The 13,621-nt window shown below is 40.2% G+C and overlaps 1 protein-coding gene across 9 annotated transcripts in view; it reads left to right on the forward strand.

Annotated features, from left to right (window-relative positions):
- a1cf (apobec1 complementation factor) overlaps positions 1–13,621 on the forward strand; it is a 66,645-nt gene that overhangs the window by 12,707 nt on the left and 40,317 nt on the right. For all 9 annotated transcript variants that reach the window (XM_043712380.1, XM_043712371.1, XM_043712374.1 and 6 more), the window contains exons 4-8: positions 2,502–2,632; positions 5,171–5,409; positions 10,855–11,019; positions 12,925–13,022; positions 13,116–13,386. In XM_043712380.1, coding sequence (XP_043568315.1) covers positions 2,502–2,632; positions 5,171–5,409; positions 10,855–11,019; positions 12,925–13,022; positions 13,116–13,386 — 904 coding nt within the window. The remainder of the gene's footprint in view (positions 1–2,501; positions 2,633–5,170; positions 5,410–10,854; positions 11,020–12,924; positions 13,023–13,115; positions 13,387–13,621) is intronic.

Genomic DNA, 13,621 nt, shown 5'->3' on the forward strand with positions numbered 1-13,621 from the left:
TTTTTGTGCTGTTGATATTTTCCAATTATTTAGATCAGGTTAATGGGTTTCAAGTATGATATGAACAATCCTCACCATGTTGTATAGAACTATCTGTTCTATTGCTCACCATGGAGTAGGTTTAATGTCACCATGCTCCTTTACTGTAGAGATCATTAGGGTCTGCTTGGCATGGTAGTAGAGATCTATGTGCTGATCTGACAAGAAGGGGATATCATCTTAAACAAGATGACATTATTCCACGGTAGCAACTGGGTACCCATTACACTGACTTGATAGACACTGTTGCTGAGACTATCAGGTGGATAGGTCCATTTAAAATTATCATATTTCACCTCAGTATTAAACCTTACACCTTTGTACATCAGGTTGCTCTGTTACCTTTTTCAAAATGGAAACCAAACCTGGCTGTTTCTACTCTGTTGGTCACTCCCCTTGTTCATTGACAAACCCAAAGTAGTCACTGTTGGACAAATCTCCTTCCTTGACTCCCTGAACCATGAGGTGGAAGCTTATCAACCTCTTGATTAATTTACGTTTGGCACCTTAATTTTGTCGAGAGCTGTGCTGTTAATGAGGCTGAGGTTCAAGAGTGCACGAGAAGTATTAACATTTTTGCAGGAGTCATGCAGATGAGTGGCGGTTAAGCAACATTACCGAAAATAAACCAAAAAAAGCACAAAATTATGATACGAAAGCTGAAAATATTGGGAATATACAGCAAGTCAGTCAGCTTCAATAGAGAAAGTAAAAAACACCACTTTGGACGGAGTGATGCTTTTGACCTTGTACATTTTATCTATCATTATTATATCTAGTATACTCAACACAAAGAAATATTATGAATGGTTTTCATTTGAACTGTAGTAAAACATTTTTTCATCAGGAATCCATGCAACACTGAAGTTCAAAGCTAGATTTATGTGCTAAAGTATTACAGAAAGGCTAAACGATACAGCCTTCAAACTCAGAAACAAAGAATTATTACAGAGTTGAGTAGAATCAGTGATAATATATTTTCTCCCTTCAATGTGTTGTCAAACTAGAAAACTACTGTCAGTTAATACTTGTGCAGCAAACCTTATTTTAACCGGCACCTTAGAACCAGTTCTCCTGATAAATTGGCAAAGGTTATATACACCTGCACCTGAAATACCAGACATTTACTATATTATCACAGTGTCCAAGTAGTCATTTGAGGGTGCAAGTGTGAAAGCTATTTAAGGCAAAGGCACATTATTATATCTTGATTTATTCTGTAAATAAAGTACAACAGTGATGTATATATCCCTATATTATGTTTCATTTACTTGCTGTGTGTTTTTACATTCGTTATGTGGACCACTTGATTCCCTGGAATATTTGATCAGCCAGCACACTTCTAATCCCATGGGTGCCAGTTAATAAAGAGTTTGTTATTTTGTCTGAAAATTAAAGTAAATTAACTATCCATAGATATTGATATTAGTAGCAGTAAAATACAGCAACCATTGACTGTAACTATATTACTATTTTCTATTCTTGAGAAAACAAAAGTTATTTACAGAAATGCTTACAAAAAACACTAATTTGTCATCAGTACTGACTAAAACCTCAACAGGTGTAATGTTGATGGCAGCCAAAATGTTCTGCTTTTATCTAGCAAATACATGGACTGCCCATGCAATAATGGTCTACAGAGTCTGTAGACTGAGATATGCAACCTGCCATGATTGTCCATCTATTCACCACAGTCATTGGGTTTAGGAAGACTGACATTGCCCAACACCGGTGACAGCCCGAGATGCTCGACTTCCACATAAAGTGAAGAGCATTTCTTGTCCTAATCGTATATTAAACACTATCAGGTCACCACATTTCATTATTGCTTCGGAAATTGCTGCACTAAAAATGGCTCCTCCATTCACCTGGAAATGAGTAGTGGCCAGTCTTTCAAATGTAAAATATAAAGAAAGAATTTGCATGAATGTAGCATTTATTCATGACCTTAGTATGACCCAAAGCACTGGGGGTTCGGTTAGCCTACTTGTCTGGATGACTGGTTTGTGATGAAGAGAGATGCCAACATTGTGGGTTTCAATCCCACATTGGCTAAGGTTGCCATAAAAGACTCCCCTTTTCAACATCTCCCTTCACCTGAGGTATGGTGACCAATAGGTTAAACCCTCATTAGTCATCTCTCTTTAGGTGAGAGAGCAGTTTTACTTCAACTTTATCTTTACCGCACACAATGAGTACCTTATCATGAATAGTCGCTTTTGCACTGTAGGAAACATGGCAGAACATTTGTTGACAGCTAGCTGCCACAAAATGCACTAAGTCAAATGGACAGATAATCTATTTTGGTCATGTTGGTTAAAGAATAAATATTTGTCAGGACACAGGTGCAAAAAGTTGAAATTTCTAATTTATATTGCTTGATTTGCTTATCTTGCTTGCATTAAGCACAACTATCCTGAATACAAGTGCTAATTTCACCGTTTTCTTGCTTTCTCCTTCAGATTGGAAAAATATATGAATTACGGATGATGATGGACTTTAATGGCAATAATAGAGGATATGCCTTTGTATTGTTTACTAATAGACAAGATGCCAAGAATGCAATTAAGCAACTTAATAATTATGAAATAAGGTTAGTTAATGATGGAGCCGAGATATACAGGTCTGGTGTTGAGACTTACATAACTCATACTAGCCGTCAGTATGTTTACTCAAGCATTGGCAAATGTGTCATGATACAAACATAACACAGATGAACTAACATTACAGGTTCTTGTATTACAGAATGCTCACTATACCTTACATTGGCAAATGACATCCAATCAATTCACCAACTCAAAGAAATCTGGCATTTCTAATCATAGTTATATATAATGTATTAGTGTAATAGTACAAAAACTAATATTCAGTGACCCAGCCTGTAAAACTCATTCATGTATAGAGATGTGGGGAGTTGTATCAGGGTAATGATCCAGTACGATGTGGAAAACTCTAAAGTTCAGATTTCCCTGCGATTAAATTTCATAACACATGGCTTTTGCGACTGACAGTTCCTCGCCAGGAAGTCAGTATAATTGACAGAATTAGCATCAAAAAGTGTGGAAAAGCACAGCAGGTCAGGCAGCATCCGAGGAGCAGGAGAGTCAACATTTCGGGCATAAGCCCTTCATCGGGAATTCCTGATGAATCACTAATGCCTGAAACATCCACTCTCCTGCTCCACGGATGCTGCCTGACCTGCTGTCCTTCTCCAGCACAATACCTTTTGACTTTGACCTCCAACATCTGCAGACCTCACTTTCTCCTTGACAGAATTAGCTTCCAATTGTATGGGAACATTTCAGAGGAATTTGCAAGAACCTGGGAGGTGCTGCAATTCTCATCCCTGAGGTGTTTAATCATGAAGGATTTCCAATCTCTGAGGATGTGGGGATCTAATCCCAGTTGGGTGGAGGGTGGTCTGATTGTGGAGAACCCATTGTGTCTGGAGGAAGCATTGACATTGCCTCCAGAGCTGTCCTAACCTCCCAATAGTGCCTCGGCTTCCTGAGGTCCAGAAAACCTGCCCAGTCTCTGTTACAACAGAAGAAGTAGATTAACTATATCCACATGTCATCCATATTAACATATTTAACTAATTTCCCTGGTGCAGGACCTACAGAGAAATTGAAAATCCATGGGTTGGAGCCAGTTTCTTAACACACAGTTGCACAGTTTGTCAATTTTATCACAGCGTTCACACTCAATTCCCTCAGGAAGTTTTAAAAGTCATCAGATACCAGTATCAGTGCAAATATATCTCCAAACTCAAGAGCATTAGCAGACACCAACCAATACATGGGCTGGAGAAAAGCCCCACGATTGTGAACTAGTGTCAAGTTTATTAACAAAAGCAGTTTATAAACCAGAAACTAAATTCTCTTATTAGTTTTCGTACATGCTTGGAATTGAATTTGTTGAAGTGCAAAGTTGTATATTCCTGTATTTTGCCAGTTGGCATTGCTGACTTACACCATGCCTTAAAGAACACCAACTGACAAATAGCGCTGAAACCAAAAGGTTAATTACCCAGTTCCTGCATTAAACCTCAGAAAATTGCAGACGGAACAAATTAGCCTGTTGAAAATCATCCATTACTTCATGTCACAAGAAGAATTCACTACAAGTGCCTAAAGTGCAGTGCAAATTTCTGTGGGTTTCCTCTCCCTGTAAAAGAAACATTTGTGAATATATTCACACCATGAACTAACCTGTAAGGAAAATGCAGAATGTAGATGAAATAATTCCACAGAGACTGGTATCCCATCACCAAGTCACCCTTTATGATTAGATTACCTACAGTGTGGAAGTAGGCCCTTCGGCCCAACAAGTCTACACCGACCCTCCGAAGAGAAACCCACCCCCCTATATTTACCCCTGACTAATCCACCTAACACTATGTGCAATTTAGCATGGCCAAATTCACCTAACCTACCCATCTTTGGACTGTGGGAGGAAACCGGAGCACCCGGAGGAAACCCACACAGACACAGGGAGAATGTGCAAACTCCACACAGACAGTTGCCCGAGGCGGGGATTAAACCAGGGTCCCTGGCGCTGTGAGGCAGCAGTGCTAACCATTGTGCCGCCCCTTATTTACACATGGAGAACCCTTGGCATTGATCCAACTCCCTCAGAGCTAGCTGTCACAGGAAACAGAACCCCCAACACTCCTGTTTATATCTTTCAGCCAGGGCTCCCTGATTGAGGAAGATTAACAGCCCTAATCAGGGCACCTATTTTCTATGAGGTCCACCTGGCTGACTTTGTTACAATCACTACAGTAGAAGGATTAAGAGGAGAAACGGTTTTCAATGGCAGGTGGATTGGTTCCTAGAGGACACAGATTTAGGCTAATCAATAAAAGAACCAAGGAGAAATGTGGAAAAGCTTTTTCCTTTTTGAAAGAAAATCCAACAGCATTTGTCAAAGCGAATGGAATATACATTTGAAAAGGAAAACGCAGCATGTGAGGAAAGAGCAAATCCGTGGAACTATTTGGATAATTATTTGAATGATCCAGGCGAGGCATGATGGAAAAAATGCCATCCTTCAGGAATGTAAGAGTCTATGAAGAATATTTATTTGGTGATCAGCTGAAGTAACCTCTCGGTGTTGTCTTTTCCTGCAGAAATGGCCGCCTCTTGGGTGTGTGTGCAAGTGTGGACAATTGCCGACTGTTTGTTGGTGGGATTCCTAAAACAAAGCGGAGGGATGAAATTCTGGCAGAGATGAAGAAGGTCACGGAAGGGGTGATGGATGTCATTGTGTACCCCAGCGCAGCAGACAAGACCAAAAATCGAGGATTTGCCTTTGTAGAATATGACAGTCATCGAGCTGCAGCTATGGCAAGGCGCAAACTGTTACCAGGTTGGAAACTTATTATGGTATATTTTGCAAGGAGTAACGGACAGATCAACTGAGATCTATCAAAAATGAACATTCCGCTTTTAATGTTAATGCACATCCTCACTGTGAAATCTGTAACTGTCAAATATACAGATTTGATCTTTTTTGACTAATAGAGTATAGAGATGTACAGTTCAAAACAGACCCTTCAACTCATCTCTGCCGACCAGATATCCTAAATTAATCTAGTCCCTTTTGCCAGCATTTGGCCTATATCCCTCTGAACCCTTCCTATTTATTTGCCCATCCTGATGCCTTTTAAATGTTGTTGCTATTCCAGCCTCTACCACTTCCTCTGGTAACTCATTCCATACATGTACCACCTTCTGCGTGAAAAAGTTGCTGCTGAGGTCCCTTTTAAATCTTTCCCCTCTAACATTAAACCTATGCCCTCTAGTTTTGGATTCCCCCAACCCAGGGAAAAAATCTTATGTATTTATTCTATCCATGCCCCTCATGATTTTATAAACCTCTATAAGGTCAACTCTCAGTCTCTGACACACCAGGGAAAACAGCCCCGGCCTATTCAGCCTCTCCCTATAGCTCAAACCCTCCAAACCTGACAACATCCTTGTAAATCTTTTCTGAAATCCTTTCAAGTTTTACAATATCCCTTCTATTGCAGGGAGACCAGAATTGCACACAATATTCAAAATGTGGCCTAACCAATGTGCTGTACAGCCACAACATGACCTCCCAATTCCTATATTCAATGCATTGACCAATAAAGGAAAGCATACCAAACGCCTTCTTCACTATCCTATTGACCTGTGACTCCACTTTCAAGGAGCTATGAACCTGCACTCCAAGGTCTCTTTGTTCAGCAACACTCGCCAGGACCATACCATTAAGTGTATAAGTCCTACCCTGATATGCCTTTCCAAAATGCAGCACCTCATATTTATCTAAAATAAACCCCATCTGCCACTCCTCAGCCCATTAGCCTATATGTTCAAGATCCTATTGTAATCTGAGGTAACCTTCTTCGCTGTCCTCTACCCTTCCAATTTTGGTGTCAGCTGCGAGCTCACTAACTATACATCCTATGTTCACATCCAAATCATTTAAATAAATGACGAAAAGCATTGGACACAGCACCGATCCTTGTGACACGCCACTGGTCACACACCTCCAGTCTGAAAAACAACCCTTCACCACCATCCTCTCTCTTCCACCTTCAAGCCACTTCTGTATCCAAATAGCTATTTCTCCCATTACTGATGAGATAACCTTGCTAACCAGTCTATCATGACAAACTTTGTCGACTGCCTTACTGAAGTCCACATAGATCATGTCTACTGCTCTGCTCCATCAATCCTCTTTGTTACTTCTTCAGAAAACTCAATCAAGTTTGTGAGACATGATTTCCCACGCACTAAACCATATTGACTATCGCTAATCTGTCTTTGCCTTTCCAAGTACATGTAAATCCTGTCCTTCACGATTCCCTCCAACAACTTGCCCACCACTGACATCAGGCTCACCAGTGTACAGTACCCTGGAGTCAACATGATAACTGTGGGCCATTTTAAAAGTTCAAAATAGTATGAAAAGTCGTCATTCTCGTACCATCTTGTGGGAACTGCTGTTGCCTTACCACTTCAAAGATAAAGTATAAAAATCAAAACATTTAATTGTTAAATGATCACAGTCAGATTAGCAATAGTTAACTGAAGAATTGAGGGAAAGCATCAAAAGTAAGGGAAAACCACTTAACTGCCCAAAGCTCAGCATGTCAGAAGACTGTTCAGAATAGAAAGAATGGCAGAAGACGAATAAAAGGTTAATCAGACTAAGAAATTACACTATGAGAGGAAGCTAGCTAGAAATGTACAGCAAAAGTTTTCCAAGGTGATAAAAACAAAAGATCAAGTAAAGAGTGACAATGGGGAGTTAAAATATATAACAAGGGAATGTACAAATATTTTGCTTCTGTCTTCACTATAGAGGATTCAAAAAAGTTCCAGTAATAACTGAAAACTAGGAGGTAGAATGGAGATAGGAACTCACCAAAGTCATAATCATCAGGGAAGTGGTACTGAGCGAACTGATGGAGATGTGGGCTGGCAGGTCTCTGGGTCCAGAGTGACTTCATCCTAGCGATTTCCATGAGGTTGCTATAAGATAGTAGGTATGTTGTTGTTAATGTTCCGAATTCACTACATTCAGGCATGGTACCATCAGATTGGAAAATAGCAGAGATAACCCTTTTGTTCAAGAAGGCACAGAAGCAGAAAATAATAGACCAGTCGGCTTGATGTCTGTCACAGGGAAGCATTTGAATTAATCATTAAAGAAATTAACACTGCACACATCGAGAAATTCAAAGTAATCAGGAAGAGTCAGCGAGGTTTTGTCGAAGGGTTAACCAATTTATTGTAGTTCTTGGAAGGATTTACATGTACTGTGAATAAAGGGAAGCCTGTAGATGTACTGTTTCTAGGTTGCCGTAAGGTGTTTGACAAGGTGCCATAATCAAAGGTTATTATGGAAAATAGAAGCATATTGTGTCATGGGTTACGTATTAGCATGGACAGAAAATTGACTGGCTGCCAGAAAAAAGAAAAAGGTGTTTGTGTAATTGACAGAAAATGTCAAGTGAAGTCCCAGAGGGGTTAGTGCTGGGTCCTTAACTTGATTGCAATTGGCATCAATGACCTGGATGAGGACAGTGAAGAAATGGCAGCTATATAAGTAAAAGGCATGCTGTATAAGAGCCATAAAGATTTTGCACACCGATCTCGATGAGGTCAATGAAAGGGCGAAATCTGGCAGATAGAGTTGTTACAGGAAGTCTGAAAAAGCAGTGTATTACTTAAACAGTGAATGACTGGAGAGTTCTGAGATGCAGAGGGATTAAGGTGTCCTGGTGCATGGGTCACAAAACGTTTGTGTACAGCTACAGCACATAATCGCAAGGCAAATGGAATGCTGTCCATCATTACTAGATGTATTGAACATAATGGTAAGGGTTTTGTGCTTCAGTTATACAGGGTGAGAACACATCACAAATAATATGAACAGTTTAAATCCATTGGAGGCCATTCAATGATGGTTTACTCAACTGATACTGTTAATGATGGCGGTGGTTGGACAAACGGGGCTTGTTCCCCCTGGAGTTTAGAGGAGTGAGATGTGCCTTCATTAAAGTATATACAAACCTGAATATTGTTAGCAATGTGGATGTGGAAGGATATCTTCTCTTGTGGGTCAGTCCAAAAGTAAGGAGTACTGTTTTAGGGTCACCCTTTCAAAACAGAAATGAGGGAAAAAAGGATTGTGTCTCTTTCAGAAGGTGGCAAAGGCAGGATCATCAAATAGTTTTAAGTCAGAAATTGATAGATTCTTGTTAGGCAAGGGAATTTAAGGTCAGTGAGTTTGATGGGAACATGGAATTTGAAACACAAACAAATCAGCCATGACCTTATTAAATGGTGGTGCGGGCTCAAGAGGCTGAATGGACTACTTCAGCTCCTATTTTGTACAGTTAGAAAAATATAATCTGCTTCACCAAAGACATTCCTAAAGCAAAGTCTCCAATCCCTGATTGAAACATAGTGCTCATTTGATTCTTCCCAGTGAGTTACAATATTTAGCAAATGCTCAAGAGCCAACCCAATCTTTCCCAACCTTTAGAAACCATTCTGTACTATGTTCCGACCTGTATAAGGTGCAAATTCGCACGGAGACACTAACATATCAGCAGGGTTTAATCTTGGCATGTCATTCAGCTTCCAGCAGTATGTGCGAAATTATTTCACTAAAGGACCTTCAGCCCCCAACCAGTTTCCAACCTAGAATTCCTCCATAGTCTTACTCAAACACTGAGAAAGGGTAGAAACTGGTTATGCACTGGTTCTCTCTGCCAGGCTGAGCAAAAACCAAACTTGCATTTATTTATTTGCAAATGGGACACCTCTAATGGGTCAGTACTTTTGGGTATTAGGAAGCGAGGGCAGTCACAGTACAAACAGGGACCAGCAGATTGCAATACAAAATTGAATGGTTTTCATGTAGGTTTGTGAAATTCTCCCTCTTTAAATTAATTCATTTTAAAGCCTTGTCCAATAGTTGTGTGTTTATACAGAAATCACCTGCTATTATCTTGATCGTCCTTGCCTCTCAGTTTATCAAAGGCCTGATCATGTAATTCACCTTTTTTTTGAGTTAATATAAGTTGACTTCTACAAATTTCTCTCAAAATCATTAACCTTGCAATTACCAATGTTACTCTTCTCTGATCTGTCTTCAGTCGTCTAACATCCTTGAGAAAGCATAGCATCTCCACAGAATCAGCTCACCAATGGCCTACACAAGATTAGATTTTTGTTAAAAGCATTTATACTAACACAGACCCACAATTGAAGTAAGGCTTGACAACATGCTGCCTGGGAGTGGGTTTGGTGAGTGAGCATGTGCAAGTCTTCTCTCCTAACAACTGATTTGTAAACACTTAGAGGTTGCAATCAGTAGCGACCTCATATTTATAAATTAAGAAATCTTCAGGAGGTAAGATTTGACTCAGTGCTGATTCTAGACTTCCTGTGCTGCCTGGATGTTGGCTAATGCTATAATGCAAAAAACCAAGAGTTAAATTCGACCAAGATCTCGAGAGATGCCTCTTCTTTCTGAGGGGCAGATCTTACTGGAATAAGATCATCCTGATAAAAGGAGCTGATATGTCTTGGAAAGTGGCCTGGTTCCAACATCTAGTTTCATCAGCTAGTCAATGGTGCTTGAAAACCTTGGAAAATTATACAATCCCAGAGCACTGCACAAGGCCAGTCACCACATCATACCTAGAGTAATAGAGTCACAGAGATATACAGCAAGGAAACAAACCCTCGGTCCAACTCATCCATGCCAACTAGATATCCCAACCCAATCTAGTCACACCTGCCAGCACCCGCCTGTGCTAAATCTTTGAAGATTTATGTCATCCATAACTATCAGCCACTGCACATGCCTGATAACCCTGCATCTGGTGTCAGTCTTGCACTAGAGGGCACACTTTTCCACAGCAGGTCCATCAGGCTGAGGTGTCAGTAGTATGTCTAATGCTTGTATTAATTTTTAGTCAATCTTAATTCATTTCAATTGTTTAGAGGCCTGTTAATTTAGTGTCCACTAAAACCTTTCACAGCCACAATACACGATAATTTGAAGAAGCCGATTTGTACTTGACATGTGTGGGCAATTCTAGCTTGCTATGCAAATGCACAGTTTGGAAGCGATGTTGGATATGTCTATAAATAACCAAGGCTGACTATCTTCAAATACTGGATGATACAATACAAACTTGCAACTGGAAACTTACCACTGTTACACCCCTTAGAGCTGGTGCCTCTGAATGTACGACTTAATGAAGAAACTTGTTACTGACAAGTTGCTGTCTTTCCAATTCAGGAAGGATTCAATTATGGGGGCACCCAATAGCAGTGGACTGGGCTGAACCAGAGGTTGAAGTTGATGAAGAAACAATGTCATCGGTTAAAATTTTATATGTACGTAATCTTATGCTTCCAACCAGTGAAGAAGCAATTGAGAAAGAATTTAATAGCATCAAACCAGGTAAGATCAGTATAAGCCAAACATGCAGATTGTGTGAATTAGAACGAATTTGGACTCATTCCAAAATTCTAGAATTTTCCGTTCAGTTTGTAAAATGACTGAATTAAATTCGATGCAGCAACCTTTATTCACTATTATCAATTTAGCAGAAGCTTATATTTAATAATATTTAAAATTGAAAAATCTAGAATCTTTGATAATCTAAATTCTCAAATTTTTTAGTCATTGTAATATAATGACTGGAGGAACATGGAAATAGGGTTCAATCCTTTCAGCTCCTTGTGATTGTTCCATCCATCCATTAGCTCATAGCCAATCTGGTTCATAACACCATCTATCTGCCTTTGTTCCATCATCCTTAATATTATGCCTAACCAATCTCAATCAATCTCAACCTTGATATTTTCAATTGGCGTCTCCTCAACAGCTCACTGGAGACAGAGTACAAAATTGCCACTAGGAGAAAGTGAGGATCGCTGATGCTGGATTTCAGAGTCAGCAGGTGTGGTACTGGAAGGGCTTATGCCCGAAAGATCGATTGCCCTGCTTCTCGTAGGCTGCCTGACCTGCTTTCCCAGTGCCATGCCTTTCAACAAAATTTCCACTATGCATTTGTGTTCAAAGATGAGCTTTCAGATATTACTCCTGAACAATCTTGCTATAATTTTAAGATTCTTTCCCCTTATTCTAAATTTACCCACTAGAGAAAAGCTTATATTTTTTAAAAATTCACTTGTGGGACGTGGGTGTTGTTGGCTGGCCAGCGTTTTTATTGCCTACCCCTTTCACCAGCTTTGACCATCTTAGACACCCTAATTCAATCACCCCTTAATCTCCTGTGTTCGGTGATTAGCTTCTGCAGCAACTTGTCCAGCCTCCTGCAGTAACACCTTCCGACCATGCAATCGCAAGAGGGCGATGGTTGCAAGGACATAGAAGCTCCATTCCCTGTAAGTTCACCTCTCAGTCACACGAGAGCTACTTTGGCATTCATTCACTGACACTGGGTCAAAATCCTGGAACCCTCTCCTGAACAGGAAGTAGCTATACCAGCTACGATGTAGTTCCTGAAGAGATGGCACATCACACCTTGACAGTGGTGGGCAATAAGTGCTGGCCTTGACAATGATGACCCCCACAAACCAATATTGAAGAAAAGAAATTAAGGGGGATGTCTATGCAACAGGTCCTCATGGTTTAACACTTTCTGCCTCAGGATCATTCTGGGAGACTGTAATGCACCCATTCACACCATTCCAGTCCTTCTGAGGTGTATGCACAGAGCTGAGTAAGATGCTAGTAAGATCTAATGAGTGCTGTTTACATCTGGAACTTCTACCCCTCTGTATTAGCCAGAGCCCTCCAGAGATAAAGATAAATATTCCTTTAGCCTTTTTTTAAAAAAAGGTCATATTCAGAATTAATTTACCTTGATGTGACCCGGGAGATTGCATGGCTGCTGACTGGGGCTGATATTGTGGGTCCAAAATGCGCAGTCATGTTGCTTAGTTACAACATGACTGAACAGGGCAAACTGCACAGAGCAGATGGAAGACAGACTTTTGCTGTTCGTTCCTTTCAGTTATTTGTATTAATGGTTGAGAGATAATTTTTTTTGTTTTCCACATTTGTTTGATCGTCAAGTGATTTTAAGTAGCAGTGTTTTAAATTGCTGTGAATGTATCCTCAAGCAGAACATTGCTATGGATTTGCTAACATTGCACAATTTAGCAGGTTCACGTTTTCTCCAATATATATTGTGCTCAGAACAGGAAGGCAATATGATACCATTGCATTTGTGGCAGAATTGATTAAACGCAAATGATCAGAGAATTTAATGATGACTAGGCGGATGATGTGGGTATTTCAGTGTTCATGAACTTGGATCAAATGTGTTGCTTTCAGGCACAGTTGAAAGAGTCAAGAAAATCCGAGATTATGCATTTGTTCATTTTGTCACCCGAGAAGATGCAATTAACGCCATGCACAGGATGAATGGAAAGGTATTATTGGAATTTCTAATAACCGAGGCAAACCATGAGTAATGCACTGGAAGATATTGATGATAATTCATAATTTCTGTGTACTCTCTGAAGGTGTTGGATGGCTCTCCAATTGAAGTCACTCTGGCAAAGCCTGTGGATAAGGACAGTTATGTGCGTTACACCCGAGGGACAGGAGGCCGGGGGGCATTGCTGCAAGGAGAATATACCTACACTTTAGGACAGGTATACGATCCTGCAGCTGCCTACCTTGGGGCTCCTGTTTTCTATGCACCCCAGGCCTACACTGCTATTCCCCATCTGCGGTTCCCAAACAAGGGGCATCTCAGTGCAAGGGGGATGATACGGGCTCCCTCAGTGAGAGGTAATTCCATCTTTCTGCAATATCAACAGTACTACAAAGTATTGATTTGTCAGAAGCTGGTGCCTTGATAAGTCACTAATCGCTTTGAAAACAGGCATCTGAATGCAATCTTAAAATCAGTGAAATAAACTGGGTTTAAGGATTGGTGAAAGAGCTTGAAGATTCTGATTAGGATGTAACATTAGTCTTACAGACCGGAGGCACTATTGCTATTTCCTATTGATCAAGAGCAAAG

Source organism: Chiloscyllium plagiosum, chromosome 22 (genome assembly GCF_004010195.1).
Source record: "Chiloscyllium plagiosum isolate BGI_BamShark_2017 chromosome 22, ASM401019v2, whole genome shotgun sequence".
NCBI classification, from domain to species: domain Eukaryota; kingdom Metazoa; phylum Chordata; class Chondrichthyes; order Orectolobiformes; family Hemiscylliidae; genus Chiloscyllium; species Chiloscyllium plagiosum.